At 32.1% G+C, this 20129-nt stretch overlaps 2 protein-coding genes across 5 annotated transcripts in view; one reads left to right on the top strand and one right to left on the bottom strand.

Moving 5' to 3' along the window:
• LOC125815227 (glyceraldehyde-3-phosphate dehydrogenase, cytosolic) overlaps positions 1-20129 on the bottom strand; it is a 613914-nt gene that overhangs the window by 89404 nt on the left and 504381 nt on the right. The gene's annotated exons all lie outside the window — the stretch shown is intronic.
• LOC125814522 (ABC transporter C family member 3-like) lies at positions 6418-9980 on the top strand. Its single transcript, XM_049493977.1, is given in 8 exon segments — positions 6418-7179; positions 7211-7921; positions 8009-8035; positions 8037-8096; positions 8177-8758; positions 8884-9048; positions 9168-9462; positions 9703-9980. Coding segments are annotated over 8 exon segments (2880 nt in total).

The following is a 20129-nucleotide window of genomic DNA, read 5'->3' as shown; positions in this document are numbered from 1 at the left end:
ATTAAGGCAGGTTCCATAATTCTATATGGATATGATGCACTATATATATCTCATATCCCTAGGTTATGTATTAATTAATCAATATGGTTGTCATATGTCATATGTCAAAAGGAATATGTGCACATGATTATCATCATATTTGTTATTGGAATTACCAAGTCATAATATACTTTTGTTAACTTTTCAAGTTTTCATTTTATTTGTTAAAAGTATGAGTACAAATTTCAATATTTAGAATTTGTATTCTATACTGAGTTCAATTAAACCCCTAGATCAAAAGCTTTGTTTGCCTTGGATATGGTTAATTGATGTAAAATGTATGAGCCTTAATTGATAAAGTCTTGAATATGTTATCGTAAATTAAAGTGGAAGTGAATTTCTGAATTATGATAAAGTATTTTTATTATTATTGTGTGAGTGAGATGATATAGATGATAAAAAGTGCTGAATCATGATTCATTCGATTATGAAAAATGTACTCTAATTTAACTTACGATAGTTTCAAACTTTAGTACTCAAGGCATATACTTTACATCAATATGCACCCTCACCCCTAACCTTTATAGGGATGGAGAATGGGGCGGTACGAAGCAGGGAAGGGAAAGGCAAATCAAAGGTTAAACGGAATAGTTTAGTATACTTTTTTGTTTTAAAATAAGTGTTATCTTAATTTTATTTTTTACATCTATTAAGAAATAAATAAATATAATGGGTAGTTTAGTAAACTATCCTTATTTATTAAGTGTCTCTTGAAAATTTAATACTATTAAAAATATGAAGTATAGAGGTATAGTTGACAAAAAAACATTCTAAATTTTGTCTTGAATTCGTAAGATAACACTTATTTTGGGGTAATTTTTTTGCTAAGATGACACTTAATTAATTTGGGATGGAGGAATTAAGTACCCTTATTTACTAAACTTCCCTTTAAACTTGCTCCTAAATTTTATTTTGGTACTTCAACTTAATCTTGTTTCATTTTAGCCCTCTAATTTCATTTTTCAAGGACCATTTAAACACAAAAAACTTTATCTAGTATAAGGGTTGAACGCGTGTTAGACAAACATATCGTTTGGTAGAGTGTATAAAAATAATGCTAAATAGAGTGTATTAGTAGTGCTTGCATTAGTAATGCAATTAGTTATACATAAAATATTTTTTATGCATTGTTTGGTTTGGTGTATTAAAAAAAGTATGCATTGTATAAAAATATTTATTTACAAAAGTATTCTCCATAATTATGGTTGAAAAGATGTAAAAGTACTTTTGAGGGGTAATTGGGTCTTTAACCATGCTAATACATGTATTAAATTCCTTTGCATTACTAATACCTAGAAATCCATGGTATTAGTAATACACTCCTCAATACACAATAGAGTGTATAACTAATGCTTGCATTAATTATACATAACATGAAAAAAGGTATCAAACAAGGTATTACTAATACACAAAGCTAATGCAAGTATTATTTTTGTTAATATACTCTACCAAACGAAAGGAAACTTCCAATTAAATAACACCGCATGTTTTATTTTCTCCAAGTTATTCGGGTTTACTTGAGGTTTACATTAGTTGTATTAATTTATCATCTTTAAGAAATATAAGAATATATATTAATTAACTATATTCAATTGACTACAAAAATTATTGTTGAGATTGATTAGTGACACATGTTAATCCTTTGCGCGCTTTAAAATGTGAGTAACATCATGTTCCGTCAATATTTTGTGTTTAAATGATCCATGAAAAAATAGAATTGGAGGATTCATGAAACAAAATTGAGTTTAAATATCAAAATGAAATTTAGGGACTAGTTAAAGAGGTTGTGTATGTATTTGGCCTTCCAAATTTAATGCGTAGATCAAATACATGCATTTCTTTTATTTAAATTTAGTAAATGCTATTGGACTATTTTATCAAAGAAACTTCGGGAAAAGGTCAAAATTACCCTTGAACTATTTGAAATAGCTCATATATATCCTTTATTTATTTTTGGGAGCAAAACTACCCTTGCTGTCTATGTTTTGGACCAAAAATGCCCTTGAAACGTTATATTTGCCATTGGAGCTAACGTGACAGTCCACCTAGGCAGTCCAACATGTCAAAAATCTCTTCCTCTCAATAATGTTGTTCTTCCTTATTCATCCCTATCACAAGAAAAAAACCAAATATAATTTGATCCATTGTTCTTGTTGTTCGTACTTTAGAACTCCAATTTTAAAGTGTGATAAAGTTTGTTTGAGGTTGTAGTTGTATGTTGAAGGATCGAGTCCGTTGTTTGGGTTTTGGGGTCATAGATTCACAAAATCGATTTTTAGATTTTCAAGCATTTAAGAACTCTTTCATATATTTTTTATATTTTTTGGGGTTCAACTCAAATCTTCAAATACCAATCTTCAAATTAAGAAATCAATAGTTAAATGTCAATTTTCAGCTTCAATTGCATTATCCAAGCAATTTTCAGTAGCATTTAATTAAATCTCTTCAAATTTCCGCACTTAAAAACCCAATAAAAGCTAAAAATTTCTCACCGACAAGCTTTCAAATGAGTAGCTATTTTCGAGTTTCAACATAGAAAGAATGACTTCAAGAGTTTTTCAGCATTTTTCAACCTTGAGAATTAATTTTTCAGCCTCAGATTCGATGACATCAAAATTCAAACAATGAACTCAATCATTCAACACACAACTACTATCTCAAACGAACTTCAACGCATTTTGAAATTGAAATTTCAAAGTGCGAACAATAACTCAAACAAGAACGATGAAAGAACTATTTTTTTTGAGATAGATATGAACAAGAAAGAACAATATTATTGAGAAAAAAAGGTTTTTTGCCATGTTGGATTGCCTATGTGGACTGCCATGTCAGCTCTAATGGCAAAGATAACGTTTTAAGGGTATTTGTGGTCCAAAACATAAACAAAAAGGGTAGTTTTGATCCCAAAAATAATAAAAGAGTATAAATGAGCTATTTCAAATAGTTTGAGGATAATTTTGACCCTTTTCCGAAGAAACTTTAATCTCTTAGGTAGATAACTGTTGGAAAAAATGAATTAAATAGAAAAAAAAGATATATATATATATATATATATATAATTGAATTAAAATTTTCAAGTGTATCATACAAATGAAAAGAAATTATAAAGCATAACACGACTCTTACTTAAAATTGTTAACTTCTTTTAACTCTAAGAAGTCAACTTAAGCATATCCTATAATTAATATGCAACTAATTAAGCACAAGTTGCTTGGTACTTGATGTCATGAACATCATAATAAACCTTAATCCCATCATCAACTACTAATCTAGTCTTATATTGATATCGACGAGCAACGTATAAAAAGTAGAACAAATTCAACACACCTAATCCTGCAATAAGATAGTAATAATTTTCTACTCGACCCTTGTTAATATCCTTTGTTAACCAATTTGGATGTCCATGTCCCCTGTAGTTGTACGCTTTTTGTGAATCGCGATAAAGATCTTAACAATGCTTCCTTCAGACTTCTCATAAACATACATTTTTGTCCCAATGAAAAATAAAATGAGAAACAACAAAATGAGCACGGTATAGGTATTCCAAATCCAATTGCCCAGCTCACATAATCTTTAATTTATACCACAAGAGTAACTACAATGATCAAAATCATTGTAAATGAAGTGTAATACCAATTAAAGAAGCTAGTTATTCCTTTTCTTCCTTCATTAGTTGTTGGAATAAAATGGGATGCGACAAATTGACACAGACATACAATTACTATATACAATTGACAACATATCGTTCAATATTAATTAGCAATTAATAGTCTAAAAAAAGAAGAAGCACGTATTAGCCTAAAAGAAATATAACAAACTTTTTATAAAAAAATTTAATCATGTGCAACCAACCGACATTAATTAATTAGATGTGAGATTATATTTTCTTCCTTGTTTTTAACTCCCATAATTAAAGAAGTCAACTTTTCAGTTTCTTTAAATTCTCAAACTCAACTTTATTATCAATCTATTTTAAAAAATATTAACGCAATTTACAAAAACATAAAGATATATTTGATGGTAATTTTGTGAAATATTTTTTTTACCAACGGACAGTAATTAGTTTATTAAAAAAAATGGTTGCCTACTTTAAGAAATGACTAATTAACCCATTAAAAAAAGGTTACATCAACTTTTAAGGAAGGAATTTTTTAATTCTTTAATTAAATTATTAAAAGATTGCGACTACTTTTAAGGTAAGAAAATATATTATTAATTTTCAATTAATGTGTGTTAATTATCAAATAATTGACAATAATTAATCAAATAATATAAGAGGCATTGATTTTTATTAGAAACTATAATAATACGTATGCATAGATTATACAATAAATAAAGTTGCAATTACATAATGTATACATAAAAAAAAATACAATATGTATACACAAAAAAATTATTCATAAAAATAAGCGTGTAAATTTTGTTGATGTATACAGTAATTGTAGCATGTATACATAAACTTTATAATGTATACATAAGAATATTACCAACAATTAAAGGTATAACTATAATGATTACAAGAATGAGATTAATATGATACATGTATAAATAAAATTTTATTCATAAATGGTACATGTGATTTTGTTTATGTATACGGTAACTGCACTATGTATATATTGATTTGTATTGATTTGTGTATTCATTGGTCTGTATCCACCCAATAAATTTGTATACATTTATTGAGATTGAAATTGTCGTTCATTGATATACATTGGTTTGTATTTATAAAAATCAAAATTCCAATTTTTTCACGAGGATCTTATGAGAACCTCTCTTACCCATGAAATTGAAAATAAAAATTCCAAATACTATAACCTAAATTTTTGTCAAAAAAAAGTTAAAAAAACATTAATCCACAAATCACAAATTTCAAAATTAATTGGGCAAGAAATGCTACATAATTATATATTAAAAGAAATTTTTAGGAGGACCGATAGATAAACATACAGTTATATTTGATTTGCATAAACAGAGTGAATTAAGGAGAATACGAGAAAATTTGAAAGATAAGCAAATATACATATGAAAAGAATTTTAGAAAGAAAACAAAAAAAAAAAGATAAATAACCTAAATTTCCGCAAAAATAAAATTGAAAAAACTTCAATTCCACAAATAATGAAATTCAACAATTAATTGGACAAGAACAAGATTATATATAAAAGATGATTTTTAGAAGTATCCATGGATAAACATATTGCTATATCTGATTCACACAAACTTAGTAAATTAAGGAGAAGAATAAAAATTTTGGAAGAGAAACAAATATACGTATGAAAAGAATTCTAGAAAGAGAAAAAGAAGACAAAAAAAGAAGAACTCTATTTTAAAACGGTTGACAAATAAAAAGGAGAGATAAAAAAAGGAATAATAAAAAAATATTTTTTTCCTTTTCAAGAAAAAAAGAGAGCAATCAAACGTGTTTAGAGAAAAATAAGGGGAACAAAGATATATTTTTTAAGAAAAAGAAAAATAATTATGGAATGTCAAATAAATAAAACAAAGTTTTTTTTGCTAAAAAAAATATTAAAAAATGAACTAATTTATTGCCAATTTAGAGGGTGTTTGGTTTTAAGTCAGTTTTTGACTTATGAAAGTGTTTGATAAATATAAAAATAACTTAAAATAAGTCAAAAAATAATTTAAAATAGGCCAAAAATGAATTAAAATAAGTTTGGAAGTGTTTTACAAAATTAAAAATAACTTAAAATAAGTTTTAAATGACTTAAAATAAGTTTTAAAAATTCAAAAGGAGGTTTCCGCCTACTTTTTATTTTTTAACTTAAAAGTCATTTATGTTTGACTTTTTATTTTTACTTAAAAGCTATTTTAAAAAAAAAAGTCAATCCAAACATGTTCTTAGACTATAGATTGTCATGTTGTGCCATTTTTTCGATGCTATAAGGTCCAATTCCACCAGACTCAAAAGACAAAAATCCTAAGCCCATTACTAGAAAGCCCATTTGTGACTTATTGGGCCCCTTGCATTGTTTAGATCTTGAAAGATGATTTGAAAAATAAATATTTAATACTAAGAGTAAAATATAGAAAAAGTAATTGTCTTTTTCTTGATAGGTCAAAAGTGACAAGTTGAAATGAAAAACTATTTTAAGAATAAGTGACAAATAAAAATGGACGTATTTAAATGTATCAATTATAACAATAACTTCACAAGGAAAGGCACTTGTTACTATAATAATCTTTACTTACTATAATAGTAACTATTACTTAAAATATAATTGTATCCATAATAACATCACTATTCATAGGGGCACGTGCTTTCTTCTTTATATTATATTTCTACTTTTCCAATTGTACAATATTTATTGTTGAAAAGTGGAATTTTCTTGACTTTTTTTAGTTTCAAACTAAGCTTAAGAATGGACATTACTCTGAGGGTAACCAATGTAGCATTTTTCTTTATTTTACTCATTTATATTTTTTTCAAGAAAAATGGTGAGAGAAGAAAATCCACTATTTTCACCAAGATAACAGTTTTAGTTAATTTCTCAATAGCCCTTTTTTATTTGGGATTTTATGTCTATGAATTCTGGAAGTTGAGAGCTTTTGTGTTTGAAGAATCTGTTTTTTCTTTTATGACATGGAGTGTAGCTACTGTAATTGCAGCCTATTCATTAAACAGAGAAAAAAGGTGTCCATTATTACTCATCATGTGGTGGTTCTTTTCTAGTATTTTTGAGATAATTTTAGTCTCATTCCATCTTCTCAAACATTATACTAAAGCCCCACATTTTCTTCCCAAAGCAAATATAATTGATTTTGCTTCCCTACCATTGTCAATTCTTCTATGTTTCAATGCCATGCCAGTACCAGCCAACAAATACAGTGAAACTGAACAGCCATTCCTTCATAAAGATGAGGTAAATACACATGATGATTCATTTTCTAGTGCTAGTATTTGGAGCCTAATCACATTTAGGTGGCTTAATCCACTATTCAAGAAGGGTTATGAGGAAAAGCTCAGAGTAGAGCATATACCTTCAATTCCTCACACTGAGACTTCTAATGAAGCTTCTTCTTTGTTGGAAGACGCACTTCACGAAAAGAATACTTCTACTTTCTTCATCCCTCATGCCATATTACATATGATTTGGAGACCACTTGCCTATAATGCAGTTTTTGCAGGTAATTCTTGATTTTTCAAGACTCATCCTAATAACACCATTAACATCAGGAGCAGTTCTCTCAGCACTAGCAACTTTCAGGATTCTACAAGAACCAATTTACAACTTGCCTGAGCTAATTTCCATGGTTGCTCAGACAAAAGTTTCTGTTGATAGGATTCAAGACTTCATGAGAGAGGAAGATCAAAAGAAGTTAACAAGCTATAATACTCCTAACACTTCTGAAGTGGCGATCGAACTTGAACCAGGAGAGTATGCTTGGGGCACAAATGAGTCCAAGAAATCAACGATTAAGATAACTGTGAAAATCAGGATAATGAAAGGGTGGAAAGTAGCAATATGTGGTTCAGTGGGATCGGGAAAGTCAAGCTTAATCTGTAGTATTATGGGAGAGATTCCTAGAATTTCCGGATCAAGTATTAAGCTTAATGGTTCAAAGGCATTTGTACCACAGAGTGCTTGGATCCAGACAGGCACTGTTAGAGACAATGTTCTGTTTGGCAAGGAAATGCATAAGGCACGTTATGATGATGTCGTGGACAGATGTGCTTTGAAACGTGACATTGAGATGTGGGCTGACGGAGATCTAAATTCTGTGGGAGAAAGAGGAATGAACCTAAGTGGTGGACAAAAGCAAAGAATTCAGTTGGCCAGAGCTATTTATAGTGATTCAGACATCTACCTGCTCGATGACCCTTTCAGTGCTGTTGATGCACAAACTGGAGCTCATATGTTCAAGGCAAGTACTACATCCTACTTTTGTAGAGTTTTTTTCAGTAATCTAGTTGGTATTTTTGATGTGCAACAACCCTTCATCATATTGCAGAAATGCTTAATCCAACATCTACATGAAAAAAACAGTTGTTTATGCCACTCACCAGTTGGAATTTTTAGATGCTTCTGACCTCATCCTTGTAAGTTGAAACCATTTTCAGTTGATTGAAACAAACTAGAAAAGTATATCTTAGTTTTTCTTCTTACCTGATATGCTTAGGTAATGAAAGATGGAAGAATTGTTCAATCAGGAAAGTATAGTGAGTTGATTGCAGATCCTGATGGTGAGCTCCTACGGCATATGGTGGCTCACAATAAATCATTAGATCAAGTGAAGCCTTCCCAAAAAGGCAGCTGCTTAACTAAGGGTAAAAACCAGAAAAACCAAATTGAAGATCTTACCAATGAAAACAAAATCTTAGAAAGAACTCAGCAGGAAGATGCAGTATCAGGTCGAGTTAAATGGAAAGTCTACTCAACCTTTGTAACCTCGGCGTATAAAGGGGTCCTTGTACTTCCAGTCCTTCTATGTCAAGTTCTCTTCCAGGGACTTCAGATGGCAAGCAACTACTGGATTGCATGGGGAACAGAAGAAGAAGGAAGGGTTACTAGCAGGAGATTAATTGGAATATTCGTGCTGCTGTCAGGGGGAAGCTCTTTTTTCATCTTAGGAAGAGCAGTTATGCTATCAACTATCGCAATTGAGACTTCTCAGAAGCTCTACATTGGAATGATCAAATCACTCTTCCGAGCGCCCTTGTCATTCTTTGACTCCACCCCTTCCAGTAGAATTCTCAATAGGGTGAGTTTAGCAACTGAAATGAATTAGTTGTCTTGAAATGTGTCTATAGTCAGTTCTTTGTTTCTTCATACATGACTTTCTGGCTGCGTCTATTCTGAACTTCAATTTTTTTTCTTGCTTGTCAGTCTTCTACGGACCAAAGCACCATGGACACAGATATTCCATATAGATTGGCTGGACTAGCATTTGCACTTATTCAATTATCGAGCATTGTTGTCCTCATGTCCAATGTTGCCTGGCAGATCATGTTTCTCTTCCTTCTGATACTTGCCATCTCTGTGTGGTATCAGGTAATAAGAAACTTAACCTGAAGTTTCTTTTATATCACTTCTAAATGGGAAATGCAACCAATGAGTATTTACTTCTCTTAAATATGGCCTTAGTGTTAATGATTCAATTCTTAATACAGGCATATTACATTACCACTGCTAGAGAACTAGCAAGGATGGTTGGCATTCAGAATGCTCCAATCCTGCATCATTTCTCAGAATCTCTCACCGGTGTAGCAACAATTCGTTGTTTTAATCAGGAAGACCGATTCTTGAATAAGAATTTAAGTCTCATCGATAACTATTCACGTGTTGTTTTTCACAACTCTGCTACAATGGAATGGCTCTGTGTTCGAATTAACTTTCTCTTCAATCTCATATTCTTCTTTCTTCTCGTCATCCTGGCACACCTTCCTCGAGAGGCTATAGACCCCAGTAAGCTTTTATTCTTCTCCATTTCCATTTCATGCATCCTGTGTAACACATTCCCAGGCAGTTCATCAATAAAATTCCAGGCAGCTTCTTTGGTGATGCATGAGTAGACATAAGAAACAAATCTTAGATTAAGAACTTACACAAACTGAGGAAGTCAAAGTCTATGATAACAACTTTTTCTTTTTTTCACTGTGGTAAATGGCTTCAGTGTGTGATAGCACATGTTTCATCTGTTTGCAGGTTTAGCAGGACTAGCAGCTACCTATGGCTTAAATCTTAATGTTCTCCAAGCTTGGGTTATATGGAACCTGTGCAATGTTGAGAACAAAATGATCTCAGTTGAGAGAATACTTCAGTTTAGCGACGTTCCTAGTGAAACTCCACTGATAATTGAAAAGTCCAGGCCAAAACCTGATTGGCCTCTAAAGGGAAGAATTGACATTACAAATCTTCATGTACAATACAGCCCTGATCTCCCAAGAGTTCTAAAAGGTATAACCTGTACCTTTCCAGAATGATATATATAGTAGTTATTGTTAATCCTTAACTAGTAGTCTAGTTCATACACTTAATTAGTTACTTCTTGATTATTATTATTTTTTGCTGCAGGTTATTTCTTGATGTAACAATTAACCTTACAATTTGTTTGACTGTCATTTCCCATAGCATCAATCACCATGAACTTGACACGAATTGTTAGTTTCGTGCCCGAGCTATTGACAAACGACAGTCAAATCCTTCAGCAATCAATGTGATACTATGACAACCATGAGTTAGCAAATGCCCCCATATACTTAGAATTCAATTTCGGTCATGATCCGCTTAAATATACTTTGGTCTAGGGCTCTAGGCTAAAAAAGTCGAGTTTGGTCATGACCAACTTAATTTCAAGAATACTAATATATTAATATTTATTTATCTTTTGTAAACATAATTTAAATTTCAACTCAATAAAATAAAAAAATTAGATTCCAATGTATCTAATTTTAGTTAGTCAAGTAAAAAGATATTTTTAATAAAACTGACAATAATTTGAAATGAAACTATAATAATTGCCTCAACTTCTAGAGTATTTTTATACTTACCAAAAATAAAATAAGGATTTTACCAACTGTTTCAGTATTTTTGGTAGTAATAGAAACGTATTTTTGGTAAACTAAATACTAATATTGATCATAGTGTTAAATTACACACAATTTAGTATCGCCAGGAAATTTTCCCCAAAGAAGAACAAAATGTGGAAAAAACCCAAAAAAATGGCGGATGAGGAAACCCTAGACGAAATCAACAAGCTGCCGGAGTCCCTTCTGGTTCAAATTATCTCTCTTTTGCCGATAAAGGATGCTTTCAAAACCTCTTGTGTCAAAAAAGTGGCAACATCTTTGGACTTGTACCGATAATCTCGTTTTACTCTGTAACAAACATTCGGAAGCTGAAAACTTTGTATCCTTCGTAGACTATGCTTTTGCTCAACGTTCTTCTTCCAAAATCCGAAAATTCCATCTAGATTTCTGGTCCATTGCTCGTTACAGCTTCAATGTCAAACAATGGCTTACTTATGTTATAGAAAACCAAGTTGAAGATATTAAATTGGAGTCAGTTTTTTCTGACAATTACACATTGCCTCAAATGTTGTATACTTGCTCATCGTTGAGAACATTTCAGTTTCTTCATGGAAATCTCTGAAGAAACTGAAACTTGAGCATGTGAAGTTATACAATGAAGTCATTGTAAAGTTATTGTCAGGTTGTACAACCTGCTTTAGACTTTTCCATAGTTTTCGCAGTCTGGAAATAAATAATCCTAATTTAAAGATATTAAAGTTGAAAGACATTTGGCCGGAGTATGAAGAAGGTGATCACACTTTGGAAATTGTTGCACCATATATTCAGCATTTGGAGATTTCAAGCGACATTGATGATTTTAAATGTAGGCTAGTGAATGTATCTTCCTTGGTCACTGCTGAGATTACTTTTGATATCAGATGTGAGAGTGACATTCAGGATCATTACGAGTATGGTGACTTTGACAAATGCCGTAATTATCATATTGTGTTTTGGACGCTCGTGCAAGATTATCTTCACAAATTGAGAGAGAAAATGATCACTCTTCATGTATAAGGGTTGATTTATTTTGGTCCTTTTAACATATATCACTTGATAGAAATAGTCCTTAATGTATATAAAATGGGTATCACTTTGGTCTAAGCCCTAAATTTAACTTTTTCACTGTTAAAAACTAACGTTCCCCTTCTCTGGTTCTTCCTCAATAAGAGGATACTAATCCACCCCATATATTGCTTATTCAAACTCGCCCATAACTTTTTTCTTCTTTTTTTCAAGTAATTTCTAACTTCTGGATCAACTGAAAATTTATTGGATTCAATAGAAGGGCAAAAAAAAGTCTCACCTATTAATTTCAATTTTCATGTTTCATTGAATTAACTAATTAGCTCATCCAATCCAAAAATCATCTAAGTCATTCAAAAGAGATTATAAACTAAACAGTAATAAAATAATGGAGAATTTTTTTTGTGTCTATATCATCCAAAAGCATGGATATGCTACTTCTTATATCATTATATTACCTGTTTGAATAATTTTTTTGATTCAGTCAAAACATCTAAAAATAAAGTCATTCATACCATTAATGAAAAAATGGAACAAGCTGCTCAAATCATAATGAGTATTGAATTTTTCTAAAAGATGGAGTTGACAATTGAGAAAAGTAGCAAAAAAAAACTAGTAGGAATGCTCCAAATGAGGAGGGGCTCGTAGAAGACATGTTTTTTATTCATGTTCATTGTGAGAATGGTCGGTCATCGGACATCTACCAGGAGTCAAATTTCAAACATTTTTCCATAGGTATGAACTTTTACATACATGTGGAAAATATAAATTTTTATCTATTTTGGGGATTAACGAAGACAACACAGAAGATAGTTAAAAATGAAAAAAAGAACAGCTTTTAAAATCTATTTTAAGAAGATGATGCAGTTTTAGAGAGAAGAAGACAGGAAGACAGAGCAACCAAAGAGAACAGAGAAATGAGTACTGGAATGGGCCGTTAGTTTTAACAGAGAAAAGTTAAATTTAGGGTTTAGGATCAAAATGGTACTCATTTTGCATACATTAAGGACTATTTCTATCAAGTGATATATATTAAGGACCAAAATAAATCAACCCCTATACATGAAGGACCATTTTGATCATTTTCTCCAAATTAAGACATGTGACAAAGCTAACCGTCGGAACCTTGTTTGTAGAGGTTTATTACTGACTCAAAATTACTTTATTAGATAATAGTTGCAGAATGCAGTATAATATAATTGACTGCTTTTGTAAACATGAATATTTCTACAAAAATAAGGAAAAAAATCTCTGTGTAATATCTGTCACCTTTTGAATTCCGATATTTGTCATACCGACAAAATATGACTTGGTGAAGTAGCATTTCATACATTGATATTGCTTATAGTATTTAGATATCTACCATTGTCATAAGACTATCGTCATCTATGTTCTTTTTATTGCTTTCTCTTTTTCTGTTCTTTACTAGTTTCATTGGTATTCCTGCACCAGGTCCTATTCATGCTGCAGCTAGATGGAGTGCATATTCCAGAATTGAAATGCAAATGTCTAACACTAAAGTTTCATATATCAGAGTATAACTTGTATGGAGTTGCTACTCTTTTGCAGGCCTCACCTCATGTGGAGACACTCAACATAGACATGGAATCTTACGTAATTTTCGATATCCTTGCTCTTTTTCATATATCTGTTCATCTTTTGACATTTTGATGCATATAAATCCTTTTTTTTTTGAAATGGTAATAATTGTATTTATACAAAGCTCAAAGGTAGTGCTAAGATTCTCTACAAGTGAATAGAGAGGCACTAAAAATTCTTGTAAAGTTATTGCATCGTTTGTGTTGTCCTTTTTAGTTTTACCCCAAAAGTGAAATGACATAATACAATCTAACTTGAAATCGTCTGCACTGATTTCTACCAACTTAATTTTGCTTTGTCCAATCCTTGACTATATCAACAAGACAAAAAATCTTGTGTATTCCCCGGCATAGACCATCTGATACCGACCAAGTTGAGAAATAGCTGCCATAATTGGTATGTAATAGGACAATGCAAACAGAGATGATTAATAGAGTCTGCATGGAGGAGCATTTGACTCCATATTTGTTTCTAAGGCCATGGTTTGAGATGTTATTCTTCTTTGTTCAGGATTCTGTAACTAGACTTTACTGAAAATTCTCCTTTCATGTAGCAATTCCATTCAATTTGTCTTCACCAGATGTGCAACCTTGAAAGCTTTCCAGTAAGTGATGAAAATCACATATTCTTGGACATTCCCAATCATTCATATTTCTTTTAAAACTCACCAAGTTCCATTGACTCTAGAGTCAGTCACGGTAGCATTATAAGACAAAACTCCATTGTACTGGTCTGGGAATTGGTCCTTCAATGGACTATGACCAATCCATTCATCCAGCCAGAAAATCGTTTTGCACAACTCTAATACTTATGAGTTGTTTGAATTCAGGCCATAGATTCCTTATGCTTCTCCATAATTTTTTTTGACTGGTTTAATGCACTAATAACCTTTAAGCTGTATTTAACAATGATCACCCTGCTCCACAAAGCTTGCTTCTCTATGTGAACCTCCAAAGGCACTTCATTAACAAGTTTTATTGTGTATCATTAGATTCTTGATCCCCAGTCCTCAACATTCTTCTGCTTGAGTAGTGATTTCTAATTGACAAGGTTGAAGGATTTCTGCTCACTTTATCAAGTCTTTGTTCAATCTTTGTTGGTAGAGCAAACAAGGACATAATATAAGTAGGTAAATAATTCAATATACTATTCATCAAAGCCAAGTGATAAATATTGATTCTTTCCAGCTAGAAATTTGATACGTTCAAACTTACACTTCGAATAAAAGGTATAAACGGTCGTTGTCAATTTACAGAACTCAACCATAGTTAAGGTCGATCCCACGGAGAATTTCTTTACAGATAAAGTTTTACTGTCGCGTTTATTCAAATGTTGTTATTATCTCCTAAACAAATAACAACGAAAAGTAAATTGGGTTTGGTTGAAATGTTATAATTACCAAAACTTGTAGTCAAAATCCAAATTCACGACTAACAGACTATTTCGTTGTAAGGTTGATTCAGTTAATTAAGAGAAACCAGGATTGTGTTCACCATAACATCAGTTCTAGTGTTCTTCCGTAATTGAGCGTAAGGCAAATCAATGTTTACAGAATCATTGCGAGTTAGATTTATCTGACGCTTCTCAGCCTAATCAGATAATTATCACCCATGTTCTCTTGACCCTAGGGTGTTACTAACATTGACCCTCGCTTACAATGAGATGGTGTTAATGTTTTTTTCTCTCGAACTCAAGCTTTAACTCCAATTTATTAATTTAGTTCAGATTTTTCTTAATTGGTATTTTTCTCTCGAACTGATACCAGATACATGATCATCTAATGCGTGCACTCACTAGATTATAATGATATCGAAAGCTAAAAACTACATATTGTAAACACAAACTGCCCTTACTCATTTTACGGAATCGTAACTAAAATTTCGTCATGGATCCCACAACCCCAGTCGTGGTATTTAGCCACTCATGCTTTCACGTAAACAATCAATAATGAAGAATGAAAACATGTTAAGAAAGACTAACAAAAATAATTAGCAACTCAACAATCACTTCGATAATCTGATAATTTGTATCCGAACTTCCAACTGATAACAATAATCGAAATCCCAAAATCAAAAGCTAAGAGTAATGTTGTATTTCTTAGTCGTAAAACGTAAGATAATGAATAATCATCCAAAACGACCTAAAGTAATTCAAAATAGAATGTTTAAAATGAGTCCTAATCGAACTAGGACTGAATTGTCAGGCCTTTTCACGGCCACACCACGACCCGTCAAGGGCTTCACGGTCCTTGAAACCCTCTGTGGTCTTCCCTTAGAGCTTCCTAAAAGTGGGTCTTCAAACTTGGTCACTGGAAATTGCATCACGGACGAGACCACGATCGTTATAGAGGCCACGACCCGTGAAGACGTCCGTGGTCTTTACTTGGACTTTCCCAAACTTTGAGTCTTCAATGCTATCCACTGGAACAAGGACTACGGACTGCACCACAGTTCGTAGTGAGGACCACGACCCGTGATGGCGTTCGTGGTCTTCACTTGGTTCCAACATTCTTTCCACTCTTCCTTGCTTTCACACTGGTTCAACTTCATGGCAGGTACCAGGGTCTGTGGTGAGGACTACGGCCCGTAGAACCCTCTGTGGTCTTCACTTGGTTATTTATGCTCTTCATCTTCTCCAGGCCCAAACATGAACTTTACTTTGAATCATCATCATTTTTCAGCTTCTTTTTCATTTTCTTCACAAACCAAATTCTGCCTACACATTCAACAAACCCATCAAATAATACAAAATTTCACTTAATTCCAGTATTAGTTCATAGTTACTAACCATCAAATGTGCCACGATTTCGTGGCACATCACTAGTATCTTTTCCAAAAATTTCCAAGAAATTCTGCGAAATGCTGTCAGATTTATGATTTTCCCCCAATGGAATACTCAAATAAATTGTTGGCAAGACAGCAATCTGAAACCAAGAGTACTTGCAAGTCTCCTAGTGCCACCTTGTTCACCGAGTAGAGAAGGCTTTTCCCCCAATAATGTGTAGGATAAGTCTCAAGCGCTTCAGTTGTTCAACATTTGCATCATAGAGAGTAAGTGTATCATCAACACATAGAGTAAATGTGAAATCTACACGAATGAAAAGGAATCCTCTGTGCCACTCTAAAGCCTTTGAGACTGTCATGCAAACTAGCTATACACAACATCCTACTAAAACATCCCATAACTAATGTGAACATAAAAGGTGAGATGGGATCGAGCTGTCTCAATTTTCTTTGTGCTTCAGAAAACCTTCTAGCGTACCATTAATGGTTATGGCAGTGCTAACACAAAAAAAAAAAAAAAAAAAGAGATCCACTTTATCCACTTGTTGCCGAAGGGCATTTCCTTAATAATGTTGCCAAATAAGCTCTAACTAACATGATCATATGCTTTTTCCACATCTAACTTGCAAATAATACCTGGATTACCACTCTTGAATCTCGAATCAAGACATTCATTAGCTATCAGGACTGTATCCATAATTTGTCTACTCATTATGATTGCCATTTATGCACTATCAACCAAAATTGCTAATCACACTTTTAAGACTTTCCATCCAAAAGCTTTGAAATGATTTTGTAGTAACTTCCAATGAGACTTAGAAGGTGTTTGGGAAAGATAAAAAGTGTTTTTAAGCACTTACATTTAGGCCAAGAAAGTATAAAAATAAGTTGGGTATTCCCAACTTATGACTTTTAGCTTATAAGCTATTTTTAAAAAGACAATTCAAACACCCTCTAATAGGTCTGAAATTTCCCAATTCCACTGCCCCATTCTTCTTTGGAAATAAAGTAATAAAACTAGCATTCAAACTCTTTGCAGAACTTCCTCACTGTGAAAAACTTAAGGCACTCATATCATGTTTAAAAATTGGCCTGCATTTCTGGAAAAATCCCATGGAATAACCATCCAAACCAGGTGCTTTATCATTTGTGCTAGTCATGATGATGATATTCTTGCTCTTCAAAAGATGTCTCTAACCTCCATCTCTCTTTCTCCTCCAATTTAGGCGTCACTATAAAGTTACATAGTAGTATGGTCAGGACTTTTTATTTTATGACTCTCTGAAAAGAAAACGGATAGTTGACAAACTCAACATATTTCATTCTTCGCTTGTATTACCTTCTCCATTAGTATTTTATATAGGAATGTGGTGTCATATATAATCATTTGTTGAAAACCATATTCGTGGGTTTAAAATCCGTCTGTGTGAGACTTTTACCATCGCATTTTTTTGTCACTTCTGTATAATATCTATTTCATTAAGGGTTGGACTTATATTTGATCCACATTATATTGTCAATCTCAGCATAATTGTTTCCACTGCTACTATGAGTCAAGTTATTTGCGTAGAGCAGATGATACACTGTGGCCTTAATATTCTTTTGGTTGATACAACTTTTCTGTCAAACATACCATCAATTCTTGAAGAAAATTCTCAAAGTTGCAAAGATGTGTATAAAAGAATATAAATAGTGAAAGACACTATTGGATTAGCACAAAAAATCAATCTATTTTTTTATTTTCTTTGGTGTCTATACACATATTGCCACATTCTTGAGTTTCTTTGTTAAATTTTCGTTTCACAAGAATATAACATTCCCTTTGTGTCTCTGCTTCCTCTACTATTTCTCCCTTAATCATTGATGACATTACTATATAATAAAAAAAATAAAAATCACCACCAGTATATAAGTTTAATGAATTTTCAGACAATGAAAATTATTTTAATTTACTGAATTTAAACGAGCTCCCTATAAACTTTAACAAACCACTACAAGAAACATACTTACCTTAACCACCTGTAGTACCTTTTTTAGTTACACCGAATGACTTCTTCGCAAACCAAGATTTAGAACTCAACAATTTCAATGGTGAAATAATAATAAAAGATCAGATAGACACTTATCACAATGGACATTATGTCAATACGTTTAATCACTTATCGGATAATGAACATCATTTCAATGTACTGAATTCAAACAAGTTCTCTATGAACTTCAATAAACTACTTCAAGAAGTATACCTACCTCATGAACTCAATTTTTTTCTTCTTCTTTAGTTCCACCGAATTATTTTGTTGTAGGGTTGAATGGATGAAATTAAGAGCTAGACCTTGAGGATTTTAATGGTGAAACATTGAAGAAAAAAAAACCATTCTGATACTTATTACAGCTGGTCTTTTAGAGATCCTCATGGTAGCAGTTCAACTTTAAGATAATTTCTCCACAAAGTTGTTAAAGTTATACAACATCAGCCCTTGACCAGTGGCGGAGTCAGAAATTTCACGAAGGGTGTCCAAGTGTTAAAGTGAACCCATTCTTAAAAAGTGAAAAAAAATTGTTACTAGTGAGTTCGAACACACAAGCACTTTAAGTTCGTGTGTCTTTACTCTTTCAAGGCGCCTGAAACCACTAAATTACATTATATTATTGCGTCAAGGGTGTCCAAAATATGTTATTTGGTTACTTTGTTTATTACTTTACTTGAATATACGGTATAATTTTCCGACAAAGGGTATTCAATTGGACACTCTTACTAAAGGGTAGCCACTGCCCTTGACAGGTCTGTAGTATAGCTATTTTTTATGGCAGAGGTGGAGCTAGGTGGGTGTGTGTGGGTTCGGATGAACCGATTAGTATTTTTGTAGATTCTGTATTTGTACTAAAAAATTAAATAAATATATATGTATATTAACTTGTGAACCCTAACAAGATTGATGGATGATTCAGTGGTAAGAAAGGGACCGTGAAAATGTTTTTCATGCTATAGTTGTGGATTCAAATCCCCTCTCTTTTTAAAAAAAATGAAATTTAGAACCCCAAACTCTTTACTTTGGGAAAATTATCGAAAATGTATAAGGTTGGAGAAAAATTCTATATATACACGATCGATAAGTCATAACAATAATTAATTTGATAGTGTTATGCTGGAATATTCACCAAAATTGTATGTATTACATTTTATAAATCGTTTGCTGAAAAAGCTACAATTAATGTTTCATTGACCATTTGAAAATTGAAAATTTGTTTGAAATCTAGATACTTCTAGTGATTTCCATTTGCATATTTTAAACAAAAAAGATCTTAATTAACCATATTTATTATAAGATAGGATTGTATTAAAATCACAATAAATGTTTCTTCTTTTTTCCTCCTATATAAAGAGGGGTAGCTCCATTAACCTTTAATTATAATTTTGTGAGCAAAGTAATCAAAGAAATTAAATGGCTACCTCTTTGATTCTTACCTCATTTTTTTCATATGCTCTTCTCTCCATCCTCTTCACATCTACACTTGTGAAGGGTGATTTAGTTACTGATGTTTGCATCAAGACACCCGTTCCTTCCGTGTGAGAAACTCTTACGATCAGACCCTCGTTCCAAAACCGCTAAACTTAAAACCCTAGGCACGATCACACTCAACATGACTACGGACCTCATCAAATCAACATCAACTATGGTGAATTCTCTACTTGATAAAACGAACATTGAAAGAACTATACACTTCGTGTTCGTCATTTTATACATATGTAGAATATAGTAGAGAAATTGCGATCAGGTATTATGGTGTTAAAAATTACGGACAAGTAATTTTTTCTATGACTAAATCGATCGGTGATGTGCGTTCATGTGATTATGGCTTTGTATATAAATCAATATACGATGAAGATGAGAAGCTTAGACAGGCTAGTTTGTTATTGCAACAATATTTTACTGCTATTATTGTTATAGCCATTCGTCTCTAGACTATATATGAATCTATACAAATTTATGATATATGATCTTGTTATTGTTTCTATTTGTTGTTACTATCTCTTTTTAATCGTTTTATCGAAAATAATTTCTCTATGTGAAGATGTGAGATCGGCTAAGGTCAACTAGGAGTAATTTAGCTCATACGATATGAATTATAATATGTTAATTAAGGAGTAGTAAAA

The sequence above is a fragment of the Solanum verrucosum genome, unplaced genomic scaffold (assembly GCF_900185275.1).
Source record: "Solanum verrucosum unplaced genomic scaffold, falcon-dt-bn FXZP01000085.1, whole genome shotgun sequence".
Classification (NCBI taxonomy): domain Eukaryota; kingdom Viridiplantae; phylum Streptophyta; class Magnoliopsida; order Solanales; family Solanaceae; genus Solanum; species Solanum verrucosum.
Note: the sequence above shows the minus strand (reverse complement) of the source record. Positions and strands in the feature narration are given on the sequence as shown.